General features: G+C 43.7%; 1 protein-coding gene across 3 annotated transcripts in view; it reads left to right on the top strand.

Annotated features, from left to right (window-relative positions):
* LOC121100782 overlaps positions 1 to 20382 on the top strand; it is a 49662-nt gene that overhangs the window by 14673 nt on the left and 14607 nt on the right. For all 3 annotated transcript variants that reach the window (XR_005832610.1, XM_040622663.1, XM_040622664.1), the window contains one exon: positions 11127 to 11172. Coding sequence is in view for 2 of the 3 variants with exons in the window: in XM_040622663.1 (XP_040478597.1) it covers positions 11127 to 11172 (46 nt within the window). In the remaining variant the exon portion in view is untranslated. The remainder of the gene's footprint in view (positions 1 to 11126; positions 11173 to 20382) is intronic.

Genomic DNA, 20382 nt, shown 5'->3' with positions numbered 1-20382 from the left:
CGGGGGTGGAGGAGAGAAGGAGAAAAAGCAAACAGGGTAAAACATTAACAACCATTGAATCTAGATGGAAGGCATTTGTGGTTCTAGTCTTTCAACATTTTTAAGTGATAAAGTAGGAAGATAAATACCAAAAAGCCAAAATAAACAAACAACAAACAAAGACAACCTAGGTAAAATTTAGGATATATTTGTGTTTGAAGAAATGTTTTAAGCTATGTTTTATTTTCTTCTGTTTCAAGTAAGCAGCCAATACTTTATCAGGGATGAATTCATCTACCTCAGAATGGATATTCACCCCTAAATCGCTGTGCTTTCAAAAGTTTTTACCTCTTGCATATTTCTAGCAGTTTCCCAGGTAGAAAAAATTCGATGCCAAGTCTGTACACCCGAATTCTTGGCAGAACAGTCAGCAAGTAATATGGAGAGCTGCTTCCTTTAAATTCTGCATTTATCACACGAACTGTGAGCGCTGAGGTGCCGAGGCACTATGGAGAAATGCTCCTTAAAGTCTGATTGATCTGGTAGATGCATCAGCTGTCTTTCCCTGCATTCCTAATCTTGTATGGGATGCCGACTGGAATGGCAGCTTTCTCTACAGCCACAGTGGCAACAGACAGACACCGATGAACCATTTAATATGGTGAAACACATGTATTTCAGGCTTCTATTATTAGAACGACCTCTTGACTCACAGAGAAAACTCTCGCAAAACTTCGTTTAGTTAATGTGACCATTTTATTTGTTAAGACACAGTTTTCCATTATCATCATTCTCCCACGCAGAACCTGCCCTTCATTTCCAAGACGCCTCCAGACAGAGGGGCTCCCAGTCTGCTCTCACCATTCCAGTTGGCCCAGGGCAGCCCATCTCCAGGGCTTCCACCCACAATACAGTCCCAGGAATGTGCTCCCCCTTATGTTACATTTGGCTCGGCCATGCCCCGGACCCCTAAAGGAGCCCTCCACAGGTTGGGTGTGGTCTCTGCTCTGTCCAGGAAGAACCCTCCCCGGTACACTAATGTGTGTTCTTCCCTTCTTCTTCTTCTTTCTTTTAAGATTTTATTTATTTATTTGAGAGAGACAGAGAGAACCCAGAGGGAGAGGGAGAAGCAGGTTCCCTGCTGAGCAGGGAGCCCAGGATCCTGGGATCATGACCTGAGCCGAAGGCAGACGCTTAACCACCGAGCCGCCCAGGCGGCCGTGATGGCCCCTTCAGCAGTAGAGCTCCTCAGTGAAGGCTGAACTCACGGCCACCGCATGAAGTTTCTGCCTCATCGGTGCTGCCTAACAAGCAAGCCCAAATCTCCATGGCTTCTCCTCCTCCCCTCCCCCCCCACCAAAGCTGTTTATTTTTATTTTTCTTGCAGTTGAGCAGAGGCAGCTCTGCTTCAGGCCATGGTCAGATATAGGGCAGCTCCACTTGTCCTATCGTCTGGACCCCCAGCTTCCTGGCGCAGGTGCTGCTCATGGAGGCTGAGTGGCATGGAGAAGAACACGAGAGGCCACTTAAGGCCTCAGCTCAGAACTGACACCTTGTCACTCCCGCCCACATTCCCCTGGCCAGAGCCGGACATCAGTGGGGTAGGGAAGTACTCCCTGCCTTGGGGAACCTCGGCAAGGGCAGGGAGGGCAGGAACAATGGCAGGCCCATAACACCATCAACCTCAGCCTCCCTCCTAGCTTGATGTGGGCTTAGAACTCAATTCTTAGAACTCAACACACAAAGGGATGTGAGGGGAAGCAATGTGTGCAACCTCTGGGCCTTGCCCTTGGAAGGACTGGGCATGCCCTGACTTTTCCCTGCCCATCCCGGAGGAGAGGGTGGGCTGCAGCAATCACGTGGCCCAGCGGCAGATGGCACAGCCGTCCCCAGGCCTACCTCTGCACTGTGGTATGGACGTCATTTACGTGGGAGGATTTTTGCATCTCCTTCCTGGCTTCTGAGAACCCTAGCTAGTCACTCATTCGCTCAACAAGCATTTACCAAGTGTCTTCTTTGAGGCAGGCACTGCTCTAGGCCTGGAAGGAAGGGAGTGTGAATAGAAACAAAGTTGGCCTTTCTGCACCTTGCCTGTGGCGTTGGTCACAAAAAATCTACACATGTGATAAAATTGCATAGAACTAAATAACACACACACGAGTACAAGTAAAACTGAGGAAATCTGTACAAGGTCTTGGCCTTGTACCAATACTGACATCCTAGTTGTGGCAGTATATTAGAGTTTTGCAAGATGTTACTATTAGGAGAAACTAGGTCAAAGGATCTCTGTGTTCTTGCAACTGCTTGGGAATCTATAATGATCTCAAAATAAGAAGTGAGAAACAAAAAGACCGGGAGTCTGGTCTCCTTGTGCTTACGTCTAGAATGGTGTCAGGAGAAAATCCAGAGAGACTTACTTGATATGAATATTTGAGCAGACACAAACTATCGGTGAACAGGAAGACTTCAAAGTGCTTACAGCTGGCTCTCAGCTGTCACAGAGCAGCTTACAGAGCATGAGAAAGTACACGGTTTTCTCTTGTGACTGGTTACTAGAAACTGATGTTCCTTTTAGGGTAGAAGCACAGCGTAAGCTTAAGCGTATGGGGGGCAGTAGGAAGCTATAGGTTATGCTGACGTGAAGAAAGCTTAATTTTGGCTAAGGTCAGAATCAGCGTTACTGAACTATCAGGACAGTGTCATGTTTCAATTACATGACAAAGCGTGTTTGGGCTAGGGGTACATTCACACTGTGGCCTCCACTGTGGTCTTTCTTTAGCCACGGGAATCAGAAGACTAAAGAATAAAAAAGTCGGGGCACCTGGGCTCCGTTGGTTCAGCATACGACTCTTTTTTTTTTTTTTTAAGATTTTACTTACTTATTTGACAGAGAGAGAGAGACAGCCAGCGAGAGAGGGAACACAAGCAGGGGGAGGGGGAGAGGAAGAAGCAGGCTTCCCACTGAGCATGGAGCCCGATGTGGGGCTCGATCCAAGAACCCTGGGATCAGCCCCTGAGCTGAAGGCAGACGCTTAACGACTGAGCCACCCAGGCGCGCTCAGCATCTGACTCTTAATTTCGGCTTGGGTCATGATCTCAGGGATGAGATCAAGCCCCACGGCAGGCTCCACACTGGGCGTGAAGTCTGCTTGAGAATTCTCTCTCCCTCTGCCCTCCCCCCACTTGTGCACACTCACTCTCTCTCACTCTCTCAAAAAATAAGATCAAAAAGTCACCAATGACAACCTCTGTGTGGCCACAGCCCAGCTGCCACCATCCAGATGACCCCAGTGCCCTGAAGTCTGCAGAGCAATTACATGAAAGGGACTCAGGACAGAGCTATCAGGCAGCAGTTGCTCCCTTTGGACTGGGAAGCGAGAGAGATTTAAAGTTCTTTGTTCCTTAAGCAGGGCGTCCATATAATTTATCATCCAAGCTGAGACACCTGTGAAAATAATCACACTGACACAACTTGTGTCAACACATCAGTCGGTTGCCCTCTTTTAAAAACACTGTATCGTTGACTCTCTTTGTTGGAGAGGCCTAGCTTCCTCCAGCCAACAGAGGCTAACGGATGCTGCCTTTGTCAGCACAGACCCGCCTAGGGACAGGGAACCAGTAAACCCCAAATCTCAGTGAGCTGATGTGCTTAAAGGTTTATTTCTTGCTCATACAAAGTCTAATATGGTGCTGGTGGCCCTCATCCATCTTCTACCCAAATCATTCTGAATATGAACCTCCCCGGTGGCGGGAACAGTGGAACCGAGAGCTGAAGGATTACAGAAATTTTTTGGGCCAAGCCAGGAAGCAGTTTACATCAGACCACCCACCTTTCATTGGCCAGAACCCAATCACATCATCACCCCTAACTGCAAAGGAGACTGGGAAAACCCATCCTCCTACGAGCCCAGGAAGAGGAACTCTGCCACAGATGCACGATTACACACTGGGAGAGGACACCAGTCTGGCTCAGTGTCTTTACGTAGCTCACTGACCCCTGTGCCATGCACAGAGAAACCCCTGAAGATGCAAAGCAGTTTAGTACAGCCCAGAGCAGAGAAGCACCTTCCTTCACTTCCCCTCTGGTTCTGTTGGTTTGTAATCTACCGGCATTCATCTCCGAGCACACTGTTTTCTCCAAAATATGCAGGCTGGAGACCCAGGGAATAGCCCTGATGCTGTGCTTGAAGTCTGAATGCCCGAAGCTGGCAGAATTCCTCCTGGATCAGGGGATGTCAGTGGGTCTGGTCTACGCATGCCTTCAGTTAATTGGATGAGGACCACCCACATTATGGAGGGCAATCTGCTTTCCTCCATCAACTGAAATGTTAATCTCCCATCCAGAAACACCCTCACAGAAACATCCAGAAGGATGTTTGACTACATATTTGGGCACCACGGCCAGCTAAAATGACACATAAAATTAATCACATCCTCCAAGGCCAGATTTTAATGCTTTATATTTCTTGTCTAAAGTGGAAGGGGCGGGGGGAAGGGTCAAGGCCAGGTTCAAATCCCTAATCTTACTCTGAATTCCAGTCTCATTTGTAAAGCGTGAATAAGAACGTTTGCCCTGAGTGATTCTGTAAAGATGAGATGTTGTGTCTGTGAGACACCTAGACCTATGGCTGACTCATAAAGGATGGCAATTATTAAGACTGCAATTTGAAAAGAAAGTTCGAGAAACACTTTACATTTCTTTTTACAGCTGCTTCTTACTAGTAGGTGACTCTTGACCTTTTTTGTTTTCCTTCTGAGGTTTTTCAGTGTCTCAGCAGGAAGTTCCCTCCTCTCCTGTGGGGTCACCATCTCCCGGTACTCAAGTCGCCATCAGTCAGCTGTGCCCTACTTTTCCATGAGCCATTCCTGAGGACCCATGTAATGCCACATGTTTGAACAACTTATGTAGGCACTCCAGAGAAAATCCAAGGGAAAAGAGGAGTGAGGAAGAATTCCCTTATAAATAAATTAAAAAGGTGGGAGTTGGCAGGAAATGATGCAAGAAAAGGAAATAGAAATCAGATTTTCTACTAATTTCCTTTGTGTTCTTATACCATTTCAGAAATTAGCATCTATATTTATGACTGACTGGATGACCCAACTCTTCTGATCCTCTCATTCAACAAACCTGCAGATTTCTTTATTGGGGTGGAGTTGAGGAAGTTTTAAAAGTGGGCCAAAGCCACATGGGAACACGGGTCATAAGTGTAAGGGTCTTCCATAAGTTGAGCACGGCTGAAAGCTTAGAGGAGGTAATGTAGAAGTTACCAAACTCCTCCTTTGAGCCCTGCTCTCCTAGTTACAAAACTGGCTGAGCCACTTTCCAAAAAGACCCAAACAAACTGGCTTTAACAAGACAGGCCTCTGTTTCCGTTTCAGGTGATAGTATAGTGGGGGGGGGGGTTCCCGAGCAACAGTTGCTCTGCTCCACAAGGTCACTGGGCAATGACGCTGACATACCGGCTTTACACCGTCCACACCTGGAATCTACCTGTGGGTTCAAGATGCCACTCCAGCTGTCCTCTTTCCCAGCCAGGCGGAAGAAGGCAAAGCAAGCAGGGGACTAAGAGCTTTCTTTTCAGGGAATCCCCTGAGAGCTGCCCTTTTACTTGTGCTTACATCCCATTGGCCAGAAGCTTGAGGGAAGCCTGAACATGAGCCGCCCAAACTCTGCTGGGGCAGGGATCTGACTGCAAAGTGGAAGAAGGTGAGACTCGTGCCTTGGCGTAGCCAGTGGTCTCTGACTTCCCTGGTTCTGTGCAGGTGATTCAGCCCCCTCTGGAGAGTCTGTTAGACCCCGTGGGCAACCCCCCCTTCCCCACCCTACTAAAGAAGCTCTACTTTCATCTGTTTGAAAGTACGATCTAAATTTCTATCTGAAAAAAACGAGTTTCTACACACTAGCAAGTCTGAAGACCATTTTAGAGATTAGCGTGCCAACGCGGAAGGGGAAGCTCCAATCAGTGGGGCACTTGCTACACCTTGGAGCTGGTCGTCACCATCTGATGAGCAGAACCTGAGCTAAGGGGGTCGGTAACTGTCCGGAGGCAGGCCGCACCGCCTCACACATGAAGCTCATTTGCTTTCCCACCCGATCCGCCTTCCACACTCAGACCAAACAGTTCCCAATCTCAGAAGAAAATAAGAATCCCAACGTTGAAAAATCCCATCTTGCTCTGAGTGCGGTCATGGAGGGTGGTGAGCAGAACCAGGGACGTGGAAAGGTACACGTGCAGGATTAGGCCATCTGGATTTGTTCACTGGTGCTGATGGGAGCTAGGCTCCCACCCTCCTACAGAGACTGGGAGACAGGAGCCTTTTCCTCATGTGTTGGCTGGAATAAACGAAATTCTTCTGGCAGCTTGAAGCTTTCCCACACAGGAACTTCAGGGGGCTGGAGCAGACAGCCCAGGGACATGCCATGACCTGTTAGACACTATACTAGTGTTTGTTTCCGTCTCTTAAGGCAGGGTTTGGACGAAGTGGTTATGTGCCAAGAGTTTGTCTGCAGGGCTCACAGCCCACCGCACTTCCGTATCTGGGATCTTTGTGGGTCTGCCCCAGAACAGCACGGCCCTTAGAACAGGGAGACGGAATCAGACCCAGGGCTTCGCATCCCTGCCTTCTCCTAAGCGCCTCTGCTGGGATGGAAATCTTTCCCCGCACAAGCTGGGAGAAGAGGAGCCTTGGTTGCCATCACCCATCTTCTTGGTCATCCTCACAGATTTACAAATTAGAATAGGCCTGTAGTCACAACCCAGGTCCCCAAGCTTCCTGGAGCAGCTGAGCAGGGCGCAGGACCCCAGGTCACACTTTCTGAGGTGCCTGACTGCTTCGGCTGGGTTGTGGGTTTGAGCTCCGACTGCAGAGCACGGCCAGCGGGGCCTGGCCAGCTACAGAGCTTTGCAAAGGCCACAATCCAGGCTGTCTTCGGAGCTCTAGCCCCCTGCCTAGTACACCGTGCTCCCCAACTCTTCTCCATACCCCTCCTCCAACCCCTGCCCTGTCCCCAGAGCACTTTCCTTCTCCCTTTTACACAGGTCCTTGACCCACCCCAGTTACCACGTGTATTAACTGGCGCCTTATAAGTTCAGCCTTTCTTTCTTTTCTTTCTTTCTTTCTCTTTCTTTTCTTTCTTTCTTTTCTTTCTTTCTTTCTTTCTTTCTTTCTTTCTTTCTTTCTCGTATTGCCTTTTTTTTTTTTTTAGTTACAAGCAATTAGTTACAGGCTCTCTATTTTCTAGCAGTGTGTCTGCCTGTAACTTTCTTCTTCTTCCTTTGCTCAGCTCATGCCTTCTCAGCCTCAGCCATCAGCTGGAACACTGTGCCTCTTCATTGTACCTTTCCCTGAGCCCCCAGGCCAGGTCAATCTCTGTTCCCTCCCATCTCCAGACGTGTATCAAAGTGAGGCCCCAGCTCCTGAAGTCTGATAGTGGAAAGAGGCAGAGGAACAGAGAAGCAGTTTGCTGGCGCAGCAGAGTGAAGGCAAGGCTGACTCAACCCTGGGAGCAAGGCCAACATGTTTGAAAGCAGAAGCTAAAGTGCCAGTGGAGAGGAGAAATTTGAGGAAGGTGGTGAGGGCAGTAGAGCTGGAGAAGGAGCCCTGGTTTAAAAAAGGCAACAAGAGAGAAAGGAAAGTATGCCCATCAAGAAAAAAGAAGCAAGCATCGCAGGCATTCCTAGTGCACCTGCCCTGTACCTGTTGTTCAATAAATGTTTGAAGGGAGGAGGTAAAAAACCGTGGTTGCCTATTTCAGAGGACCTCAGTCTTCTTAGGGAAGTAGGAGGTTTAGGTCTTATGAAATGTGGGCATTAGGAGTCAAGGGCCTCTGAAGAAATATTCTCATTTGTTGATGTATTAGTTAGGACTGACTGACCACTGAAGGGTCAACTACTATAACAAGTAGAGCCAAAATGCAAGGCTCTACAATGTAGTCTCTGTGCTATAGAATTTTAATTTTTGCTCTCTTGATAGTCCAGGATGGGTGTTCAGGTCAGTGACTACCCAGGCTCCACATCCTCAAGGGCCTGAGAAAGCAGAAAGAACAGGAGAAGCATGCAAAGGAGGTTCTCGCAGGCCTGGTATGGAAAGAACACACACTCCCACTCACATTCCTTTTGAGAGACCTCACCCGTTTGCAAAAACAACTGGAAAATGTGGTGTAGCTCTGTGCCCCTAGAAGGGAAGAACAGAGTTTGGTAGCCGGCTAGAGGTCTTCACTATGGTAGGCAGGGTGACGGACCCCAAAGATGTCCTCGTCCTCGGAATCTGTGAATATATTGCCTCACAGGGCAAAAGGGATTTGCAGACGTTTGGGATCCTGAAATGAGGATGTTATTCTGGATTATCCCAGAATTGATGCAGCATGAGAAAGACTTGTCTGGCCATTGTTGGCTTTGAAGATGGAAGGGGCCATAGGAGCAGGTTGCAGACGTCCTGTAGAAGCTGGGAAAGACAAGGAATGGACTCTCCTCACAGCTTCCAGAAAGAATGCAGCTTCTGCCGACATCTTGATTTTAGGCCAAAGATACCCATTTTGGACTTCTGGTCTCCAGAATGTTAAGATAATAAATTTGTGTTGTTTTAAGCCACCAAATTGTGGCAATGGGAAACTAATAAACCACACTTAGTAATTCCTTTGTAAAAATACAACCTATTGGTAGTATGAAGCATTATTTTAAATACTAAGAAGATTGGACTACGTCTTCACCTTCCACCTTGTGCACAAGCCTGCCGACGGCCTCATGAGCAATCGGGGACCCGTCAGGCTGGTGGACTTCAATGTGGACAGGTCCCTGGACCAACAGAATCAGCCTCACCTGAGCATTTTCTGCAACTTCGTAGCCACTCCCTAAATCAGGAGCTCTGGGGCCCAGTCATCTGTGTATCAACGAGCCCACCACATAATTCTGACACTTGGGCAAGCTTGAGAACCACTGTTCTAGGACGGGAGCACTGTTCTCGATTGAAGGAGACCAAAAAGATGCAGAAACTAAATTAGCAATGCACGAGTCTGAACTGAATAGTTTTATTCCAAAGGACATTCCTGGGACAATTAAAGAAACCTGGATGGGGTCAGAACATTGGATGGTAGTACTGAGTCAATGTTAAGTTTCTGATTTTGATGATTTTATGGTGGTGAGGTAAAAGATCCTTGCTCGTAGGAAATAGACACTAAAAGTATTCAAAGGTGATGGGGTGCCTTGTCAGCAACTTAGTTTTCAAATGGTTTGGGAAGAATAGAAGTTTTATACTGTACTTTCCATTTTCCTTTGAGACAGTTTCGAGATTAAAAAAAAAAAACAGTAGATACCATTTTTCAAATATCAGCTTGTCAAAGGTGAAAAATGCCGACAATGCCTAGTGTTAGTGAAGGTGTGGGGAAATAGAAAGTTCTATGCACTACTGTTGGAAGTAGAAGTTGTTGCAGGATTTTTAGATAGCAAGTTTACACTATCAAAAATGTAAGGCAAATTTTGACTCAACAATTCTGTCTTTAGAAACGTAACCTTTAAATATAACCAATGATGTTGTAATAGTGTTGTATGGTGATACTGGTGGTAAGCATATCATAAGGTATAAACTTGTCAAATCATTATGTGGTACTCCTCAAACTAATGTAACATTGTGTGTCAACTATACTCGATAAAAAAACATTTTGAAAGCCCCCCAAAATTAATTTTTATGATTCTAAAAAAAGAAAAAAAAAACGTATCCTTCAGATAAATTTCTGTAAGGGAGAGCAAATATATTTTATTGCAAAACTGCTTATACTAGCAAAAAAACTGGAAACAACTCAAATGTTTATCAGTAGGGACTGGTTAAGTTATGGTATAACTATATAGTAAGTTATGAGGAAGCCCTTAGAAAGAATGCAAAAGATGTCAATGTCCTTTCACAGAGAGGAGAACAACCACATAAATGCATGTACGGTAAGCTTCCTTTCTTTTTTTTTTTTTTAAAGATTTTATTTATTTATTCGACAGAGAGAGAGACAGCCAGAGAGAGAGGGAACACAAGCAGGGGGAGTGGGAGAGGAAGAAGCAGGCTCATAGCAGACAAGCCCGATGTGGGGCTCGATCCCACAACACCGGGATCACGCCCTGAGCCGAAGGCAGACACCCAACCGCTGTGCCACCCAGGTGCCCCAGTAAGCTTCCTTTCTGTGAAAAATCTAAAGCAAATGTTTGGAAGCAGAAGTGTCCCCTTTGAACAGTGCAAAGTGTTGCCTCAAGTACACTTCTCCTCCTTATGGGCTCCCTGGTGCTGCTGGCTCTGGTTCCACCCGTGAGAGCCTCTTGTCTGTACAAATTCTTGAAAGTATAAATGCACAGATTATTGGTTTGGATTCCAAAAGTTATGTTATCCTAGAGTTTAAAATGGTTGTGTCCTGACAAGAAAAAAATGCTCCAGATCCAGTCAATCCTAGCCGCTTAGGGACCCTGGGCACCAAGGTGAACATCACTGTGATGCTCTGAATCCTGCCCAGATGCCATCTTGCTTCTGATAAGATTTTGAAGCTGGTTAACTAAACCAGGAGCTTACTCTAACCCTACAATGGGTGTATTTTTGTGGTACCTTTATGCCAGTCTGCAGCCCACCCGAAATACTGCAGTTTGCGACTGGCTAAAAGAGGTGAGTGGGGAACCCCAGATGGAGGCCCCACAGCAAATGGCATGGGGCCATTTAGTCATCAAGACTGTGTTCTGTGCAGAAGTTCGAGTACGGTGTTGGTCTGCTGTCCCCTACCCCTGACGGACTAGGCGCTGAGGCACTGTTAGTCTTGGAGGGTGGTCTAGGTCAAGGGCTGGTGTGCCCAAGGGCAGATCTCTGCATGGGCCACGAGAGGGTCAGTCAGCTCCAGAGAGAGCTAAGGGGCTGGGGGCTGAGGAAGGCCCTGAGATTGCTCTTCAGAGCCCCACTAGTCAGCATTTCCCCAGACAAAATAAACTCGGTTAACACCCAAGATTCTAGACGTGGGGGGAAGTGAGAGCAGAACTGGGAAATGATGTAACTCTTCCCATAAAAGTAGCTAAAAAAACATTTTTTGATGGGGAGGAGGGTAGTAACATCACAGGAAGAAGAAAAATGTTAGAGTATTGCTATTATAGTATTTGTTGTAACATGCTTTAACTTTATTTTTCAAGGGAAAAACCCCTCCTGAGAAAGAAGCTGGGACCTAGGAGCACCAAGGTTTGTGCCCACTGTTTGTGCCTTGTTTTGTTTTAATTATATCTTCAGAGGACAGGCTCTAAGAACTTTTTTTTTTTTTTTTAGTAAGTGACTACTGATTGAAAACTTTTAAATATGTTATTGAAATAGCTTCAAGAAGACTTAACTTTTGGTAAATAACTAACATATGTATCTCAGATATTTTTTTGTGGAAGGAGAAAATGAATTTGCTTGATTGCAGGCCAACTGAAACAAAATTGGGAGGATGGCAGTGTGGCCACCCCAGAAAAATGTTATCCAAAAATTATTTACTAAGGCTAGGAGTCTTTGAGAAGGGATTATTTTTTCCAGTTTGTGTTCACTTTAGACTCCTGGCTTCAGACCACAAATTCTGTAGCTCCTGAATCAAGCTCCCTTTTGCTGAAAGTTAACGAAATATAAAGGAGAGCTGTAGGCAGTGAAAAAAATCTGTAGAAAGCTGTAAGGTGCAGGATTGAGAGCTTGGCAGATAGCAGTGTATCAGTCGGATTCCAACCAGGAAAACAGAAACCTCTCTAAGTATTTGGGCAGAGGGAATCTAATGCAGGGAATTTGTGACACTCTCAGAGATCAGCATCAGAGAAAGCCCCTGCTGGATGTCATCAGATACAGCTTTTAAAATAAAGTTTAAACAAAATAGAGACAAATTTGAGTATTTGGCATACTCTAAAAAAGGAAACAAATGGAAAGTCTCTAACTGAAAAATAGAGTATCTACTTAATGGCAGATTACACAGCTAATGAGAGACGAATGACATATAAGTTATTTCCAGAATGAAGCCTGGGCAGGGAGCGGGGACAAAGGGGCAGAAATGAGAGGTTCAGGTTACTACTTCACCACAGGGGTTATGGTGATAAGGTCTAATATATGTTTACTGTAGTCCCAGAAGGAAAGAGAAAGAGTATGAGGGCACACAACGGCTGAGAATTTACCAAAACTGAAGATACAAATCCACAAATTTAAAAGCCCAAACAATCTGAAGCAGCATTACTAGAAAAAAAAACCCCAAACACCTAAAAATATCATAGTAAAACTGGAATAAACCAAAAACACAGGGAAAAAAAAAAACCTTAAAAGAATGCATTAAACAGGAGAATGAACAGTTGACCACTCACCAACCAGTATGGAAGTCAGAAATTGGTGGCTCGATGCCTCCACTGTGACAAAAGACCCTCAACCTAGAATTCTATTCCTAGGAAAAAATATCTTTTAAGAATGAGGTGGAATAAAGCTATTTTTAGGCAAACAAAAAATGGAAGGTGTTACCTCTAACAGGACAGAATGTCCTATAGGATGTTTTTCAGACAGAAGGAAGGAAAATGACCCCACATGGGAAGCTGAGGAGGCAGAAAGTAAGCAGTAAATAGGAAGATAAATCTCAATAAACATTTGGTATAGAAAACAGTCATACTGTATTCCAGTACATACCCATATACCTTTATATGTACGTAATTAAAGTTCACAAAAACGATAGCATATAAAATGACAGGTAAATGAAGTTAAAGTATTCTAAGATCCTTTCATTGTCTAGTATGAAAGTAAAAGTGCCAATTAACATTAGGCTTTGATAAATCAAGAATGGATCTTTTAAGTCTTTGGCCAGTGAAGAAGAGAAAAAGTATATAACTTCCAAACCAACAGAGGGAAAAGTAGAATAATAGACTCATTGTAATAGAATCCTAACAGAAGAAATCTAACCCAATCTGAAAGAAGTCAAGAAAAGAGATAACATAACTTAGGTCAGGTAGGGTAAATAGAAAGCAGTGAGTAAGATTTAAGCCCAAACGTACTGGAAATTATACATGGAAGGCCTAATGTTCCTGTTAAAAGAAATTATCAGACTAGATTAAAAGCACAACATGCTATTTCCAAGAGATACATCTAAACACATCTTTGGGCTTTGAAATCTAGTAAAAGGATGAAAAGAGATATGCCATGTAACATAATTAAAAAGAAGCAAATGTTATTAATATCAGGAAAAAATAGACTTCAAATAGGCAAAAGGCATTGGTACAGTTAGAGGCTTTCTTCTTACAATTTCAATTCCTCAGGAAGATATAGCAATTCTATATTTACATGCATCTAATAACATGGCCTCAGATATATAGAGCAAACTTCACAGTCCTGTGAGTGGAATTACCTCATTAACTGACAGAACAAACAGAAAAAATCCATTAAGAGCAGAGAAGATCTGAACAATGCATTACCAACTCGATCTAAGGCTTTGTCTGGATGAGTGCACCCAGCGCCCGCAGAACACATCTTCTCCAGCGCCCACAGAAACCTCAGAGATCAAACACGTGCGGGGCCATAAGCAGATCCCAACAAATGTCGAAGGGTAGCAATCATGCAGAGTATGTTTTCTGACCACAATGTGATAATAAAATATAACTAGGAAGTCCCTGTAAGTTTTAAAAATTAAAAGCATACTTCTAAATAACATATGGGATCTGTTGTGATTGTGATTTTTGTTCTTTGTTACACCAGAGGTTTACCAATATTAATACGCTTTCCAAAATACCAACCTTGACTTTTGATCCTTTCTATTGTGTCATTTTCTGTTTCATTAATCTTTGCTCTAATTTTGATCTCCTTTTTAGCTTAAAAACAAGACAGGTCACTAGTCAATTTAACAATGATGTTCATATAGAGATTTGCAAAATACAAAATGCTTTTTCATGAATCCTTAAAGCAACCTTGTGAGTTGGGTCATTTCCCTCGTTTTACGGATGGGGAAATTATGGACAGGAAAAGAAATTCATGGTTGTTGCATTCACTGGAATGCTGGCCCTAACGTTTATATCCAAGACCAGAGGAACTTCTGCCCTCCTCCAGGGCTTTGCCCTGCCAACCCTTGGACCTCCTCTTATCCTTTCAGATCTTAAGGGACACTCACCCCCAAACAGCCATGGTTAAGATGGTGGAGGCTTGGCTCCCACTAGCCTTTTCTGTATTAATTTCCAGGCCATCTATTGTCAGGAAAACAGGGGGTGTGGTGGGGAGAAGCAAAATGCATATAGTATGAGTGGGCAGGCTGCCTAAGCGGGAGAAGCAAGTGCAAAGCAGCCTTGGTCCTACCCAACACTCTTGGTCACTGGAGTAGAGCTGGAGACTTCTTCTGCTGACCCCTTTTCCAGCCTGAAAAAGCAAAGCACGTTTGCTTAGAAACAATGGATTGCTTGCCTAGAACCTGAAAAATAATTTCATCTGGGTTTATGTATGAACACTCTAGGGGTGAAGTGGTACTGAGTACCAGTCATGCAATGCAAGGGAACTTTTCCCTCATGGGGATTCAAAAATGAGATAGGGTTAACTGAGGACCAGTTAGCTGAGGACAGATAGTGGCGGACCTGAAGTCTGTCTGCATCATGACCTTGAAAAATTGGGCATAACCACTTCCAGGGGATTACTCGGGCTGGGAGGTTTCTCCACGCCTCTTCCTCAGCCTCAACTGAGTCCCTCAGCCTGGAGACATGGAGAAAGAAGTCACAAATTTTAACACGATTCTTTCTGCAGAGTGTCCCCATTTAGACCTGGCAGTTTTCTCAGGCTGTGGAGAGTATCGTTAATGCTCAGGAAGGAGTGTGTGTGAATCCCATGTAGAGAGACTACAAAGTATAGTGGCCAAAACGTGGTCTTTCCACCACAAAGCCCAGATGCAAATAAGGGCTCTTTCTCTTATCCAAGATCATTTTAGGCAAGTAATTAAGTTTTCTGTTTTATGCTGTGTGTCCTCAGCTGTCTCTTACTGGAATAATAATAGTAGCTAGTTGGAGAAGTTAGTGTTATTAGAGCTCTTAGAAGTGCCTGGAACGAGAAGCGTTAGCATGAAGGTGTGTGAAGTAAGTCTTGCCATGTGGTGGCCCCAGTCCCAAGACTCTAGCGACCGGACAGTCAGGGAGTGGAAGGCAGCCCCATCTGAAAGCCAAGAAAATATCCCAAGGACCACCCCACACACAGATACAACCTAAGATGAGATTCGAGAACAATGATTCTGGATCTGGTTTTTCAGCAGTATCTTGCTTCTAAGATTGCTTCCATGTATAATTTCCAAGATTTCCTTCAGAAATGGATTGTGTTTGTGACTTGGCTCACTCATGTTACATCCTGTTCTCAGAACTGTTGACTCTAGGAATTTAGAGGGAGTGGGTTATTCTCTCAGTAGCAGGGAGTCAGGAGGTCAGTGCATGTTCAGAGAGTAGAAAATTTTACAGTTCTCCTTACTCCCCCTTTTTATTCCTGACTTGTTCTTTTTTCTTTGATCAATCTCACCAGAGGTTTGTCAGTTTTATGTCTTTTCCAAAGCACACACACATGCATTTGGTTTTGTTGATCCTCTGTATTGTTTTCCTATTTCATCAAAGTCTATCTTTTATTACTTTCTTATTTTAACTCTTTTGGGATTTATTTTGATTGTTCTATCTTTTTGAGATGGTACTTAGATGATTACTAGGTTTTGTGATTTTCTAGAATATCTTTTTAGGCTATAAATGTTTCCCTAAGCACTGCTTCAGCAATATCCCGGTGGTCTTGATTACAGTATTCAGTTCAAAATATTTTCCTCCCTGAACCATGATTAAGAAAAGTATTTGTAAATTTCTGAATATAATGGGGATGGACTAAGTATCCTTTTATTATTAATTTCTAATTTAATTGCATAGTCAAGATAACATACTCTGTATGATTTTAATTTTTTAAAATTTGTGGAGGTTTACGCTACAGTCCAGCAAATGGTCAATTTCTTCCCCAGCTTCACTGAAATATAATTGACATGTAACATTGTGTAGGTCAATTTTTGAAAATGTTTCATGTGTGCTTGGGAAAAAAAATTGTATCCTTCATACAGTGGTGTAGGGTTCCATGTATTAGGTTGCTTACTAAATCATTGTGTTCAAATCTGTAACTTTACTAATTCTTAATATTCTTGTCCTATTACTGAGAGACGTATCAAAAATCTCCCATCATGATTGTGGATTTTATATTTCTCCTTTGAATTCTGCATATATTTGTCAACTCTTGAGCTATGTTATTAGGTAGATACTAACTTAAAACTGTTACATCTTCCCAGTATTTTCTCTTCCCTGGACCTTTTGTCTTAATGTAATAAATGATTCCCTTTATCTGTAGGAATAGTTTATGACTTAAAGTATCTATTTCATCTAATATTAGTAGAGCTACACCAGTTTCTATTGATTACTATTTGCTTCAAATAACTTTGTCTCAATCTTTTACTTTCAAATCTTGAGTGTCCTCATATTTAAGGTGAGTCTCTTGTATACAGTATACAGTGGAGTTTTATACTTTTGTCCTGCCTGCTACAGTGTGAATGTTTGTATTCCCCCCAAATTCACATGTTGGAATCCCAATGCCCAGTGTGAAAGTGTTAGGAGGGTGGGATTTGGGAAGTGATTAAGTCATATGAAGGGAGCCCTGATGAACGGGATCAGTGCTATTATCTGAGACCCCAAAGAACTTTTCAGCCCTTTCCACCACATGAGGGTACAATTAGACATCTGCAACCTGGAAGAGAGCCCTCACCCAACCATGCCGATCTCCAACCACTCTGATCTTGAACTTCTAGCCTCAAATATGGTTCTGTTGTTGATAGCCACCCAGTCTATGGTATTTTGTTATAGTGGCCTGAACAGACTAAGACATTGTTTGGCAATCTTTGTCATTTGAATAGAAATATTGATATTTTTGGCTTAAGATCTACCACCTGTTTTTCCTTCTCTTTCCTGTTTTTTCTTTTGCTTTTTATTGATTTTTAAAAATTCACTTTTCCTCTATTAGTATTAAAAATGTACATTGCATTTTGATTCTCCTAGATTTTACAATGTCTATGAGATTAACCAAAGCCTTTCCTCATACAATACTTAATTTTTTTTTTACTCTCTTGACATATTATTGCTGTCTGCTATTTTGAGTCTATCTTAACAACTCTAAATCTTTGTTTTGTATAAAAATGTTCATTTACATTTGCCTACCTATCTCTTACTCTTTGCTCTTCCTTTTTCATCTCAGAACATCATCTGGGATCACTCTCTTTCTGTATTAAAATGCATTCTTTAGAATTGCCTTCAGTGAGGGTCAGCAGGGGAAAACAAGTTTTGTCCTAAAATGTATTTATTTTGTCCTCACTCTTACAAGATATTTTCACTAGGCATAAACGTCCAGGCTGACAGTTATTTTCTATCTTTATACTCATGTTTTCATTCCACTCTTTTACCTTCTGTTGTTGCTGAGAAGTATGTTGTTCTTTGAAGGTAATTTGTCTTTAGCTGTTAATTTTTCTTTCTTTTTCTGCAGTTACACTATGATGCATGTAGATATGATTTTTGTAAATGCATTCTTTGGGCTTTTCAATCTCTTGACTTGTGTTTTTCATCAGCTCTGGAAAATTCTCAGCCCCAGTCCCTTTGGCCCTTTTCTTCTGTCCTTGCCTTCTGAGACTGTGACTTTACATATATTTATATGTAAAAACTTCCCAAAGAAAACATTTCTCTATTTTCCCATATTTTTCTAACCCCATGCTGCATTCTGGATTTCTTCACCTTTATCTTTCAGTTCACCAATTCTATTTTTAATTTTGTCACAATATGTAGCCAAAAACATCTTTAAATATTTTAAACAAAAAAATTTTTTAAATTAAAAAAAACCCCACAAAAATACCAAAATATTTTTTTTAATTTAAAAAAACCAACATAACTGATAATATGTGAAGTCTATGTGAATCTGTTCTTTTCTGGTTTTGTCATGTTGCCTTTTCCCCTTGTGCCAGATTATCCTTGTTTACTTATTAAATGCTCCTGAAAAATCACCTCTAAATGTTCCCTGAGGTCTAGAGTGAAGTCCTCTTTCAAAGATGCCTTTTGTTGCTTTGGCCAGGGCTCAGGTTGTGTTTACCTGGGTCATAAGGGTTGGTCAGTGACCACAAGGTGTTTGGGATACTTTCTTTTCTACTGCTCTGTTCAGTTACAAGGCCACTGTCTCTACAGCCCCCTGGGACTGAGGGATGGTTTCTCTTGAGGATGCGGCACTTCAGGAATCCAGCTTAACTGCAGAAAGTTCTCGTGTAAGATTCACCACCTCAGTGGGCCTGGCCCTGACCTTGTCTCACTCACTCCCTGTGGCTGGTTCAGTGGGACCCAGCTATGCAGCATCAGCTAACAGTTTAGGACAGAAGCTGCTTTGGTGTTCCCTTCTGATGACAGGATCTCATTTTTAAACTGTCCTGTCTGTTTAGTCTTTTTATTCTCAATGGTCTCTTGAGAGGAGGGGTGGGATGCCATCTACATTTTTAAAAATGCAGTCTTTCATTGTCATTGGTATGAAATTGACCAAAGTAACCTTGCCTGTCTTTCCCAGAAGGTACCATCCTCTTCAATGCTGGTTTTTCTCTTTTCCAGACTTTGAGGTTTTCCAGTCCAGATCTTTAGGTACTTTTTTTTTTTTTTAAAGATTTTATTTATTCATTTGACACAGAGAGAGAAACAGCCAGTGAGAGAGGGAACACAAGCAGGGGGAGTGGGAGAGGAAGAAGCGGGCTCCCAGCGGAGGAGCCCGACGTGGGGCTCGATCCCAGAACACCAGGATCACGCCCTGAACCGAAGGCAGATGCTTAACGACTGCGCCACCCAGGCGCCCCCAGATCTTTAGGTACCTTATACACTTGACTTCTATCTTTCTGGTCTGCCCATGACATTTTACCATACAGTTAACTTAACAAAATCCAGAGCTAAGAGCATCTTCACCTCCTCAGAAAAAATACAAGCACTTTAGGCCACTTTCATGCAAATCTTCCAGCTTCCAATTTAACCGACTATTGTCCAACATTTCAATTCTACCTTTAGTCCTTTGAATTAGACTCCGCCTTTTTAAAATTTTTTTTTGATTTACCTACATGTTGGCAAGTTTAATTCTTCTTGCACATCAGGCATTTTCTCTGGAAAGAGGTGGGGGATGGTGCTCCCGAAACACGCTCGTCCTGAGGTGAGCCCGAACAGCTCACTGAATCTGCAGAAAGTCTACCTGGCACAAGGGGAAATCATATGAGACCAGCTGGAGCAGCATGTCACCGGCCCTCGGACTGGAGGCCCAGGCCAAGAGGCCCTGAGGTCCATTTCCTGTGGGTCAGTCAGTGGAGGCCTCAGTAGCAGCAAATCCTAGTGCTCAGCAGGCTGGAGCACTCGGAATCCCCATTTGAGCGGCAGCCACCCTTGCCCTTGTTATTTCATTGGTTTCTCTCACAACTGTAGGTGGTACATTGGGTCCAGGCAGAGCCCAAGTACCTGGGTGTGTGTGCATGGAGGGGTGATGCTCAAACCATTGGTGGCCTCAAGTAAATGAAAGTTGGATACCTGGCGACTCCTTGGAACTGATATTCTATGGCCTTCCTTTCTGCCCACTATGCACGGATCCTGCAACAGCCATCCCCTTTTGAGGATGTGTGAGCTTTTCCAATGAGGCCTTCAGTCAGACCATCCTATTTCCCACTCCTCCCTCTTTAACAACCCAACTGTCCCACCCAGATATCACCGCTGCCTCCCTCTTCCCCGCTGGTGGAGGTCACTTTCCTCCCAACACTGCAGAGTTCAGTTCAGCACCCATTAGTGTGGTTTTGCTTATGGACTTTCTCCCTTACCTATCCTTTATTTATTCCTGCTGCCTAGCTCCTAGGACAGGGGATTGTGCCTAGCAGATCCTCAACGAGTATTTGCTGACTCCATTAATCCAAGTCTGTGGAGAGGGTCAGTGCTCCGAGAAGGACAGAACAAGTGTGGCTGGGGTGTTCCAAAGTGGAGCTGAGCGGCAGAAATGCTCTTTCCTTCTCCCTTTCCTAGCTCTGTCCCTCCCCTTCCATCAAAACCTACTGGTGGAGGCTTGGAGACAAAGTGAAAGAATCATACCCCTAGAGAGAGGCATGGAAACTATGTGAGGCTAGAACAGGACTAGAGACAAATCCCAGAAAGCCAGGAAACTAGCTAGCTAGAGACTGCTCTCTGGTAAGGAGAGTGGATTTTGGAGCCAGAGAGACAGGACTAGAATTCAGCCTCTACAGACAGGCGCCATCCGGAGTATTCTTGGACAGCTTACTCAACTCTCCTTTTACCCTTTGAGATACCTAGTTAACAGCTTTACACATAACAACATTTTGTTAAATTTTGTTTCCACGAGAACTATTTCTGTGAG

This window comes from Ursus maritimus, unplaced genomic scaffold, assembly GCF_017311325.1.
Source record: "Ursus maritimus isolate PB19 unplaced genomic scaffold, ASM1731132v1 scaffold_5, whole genome shotgun sequence".
Classification (NCBI taxonomy): Eukaryota; Metazoa; Chordata; class Mammalia; order Carnivora; family Ursidae; genus Ursus; species Ursus maritimus.
The sequence above is the reverse complement of the archived record's forward strand: the minus strand, read 5'-3'. Positions and strand labels throughout refer to the sequence as shown.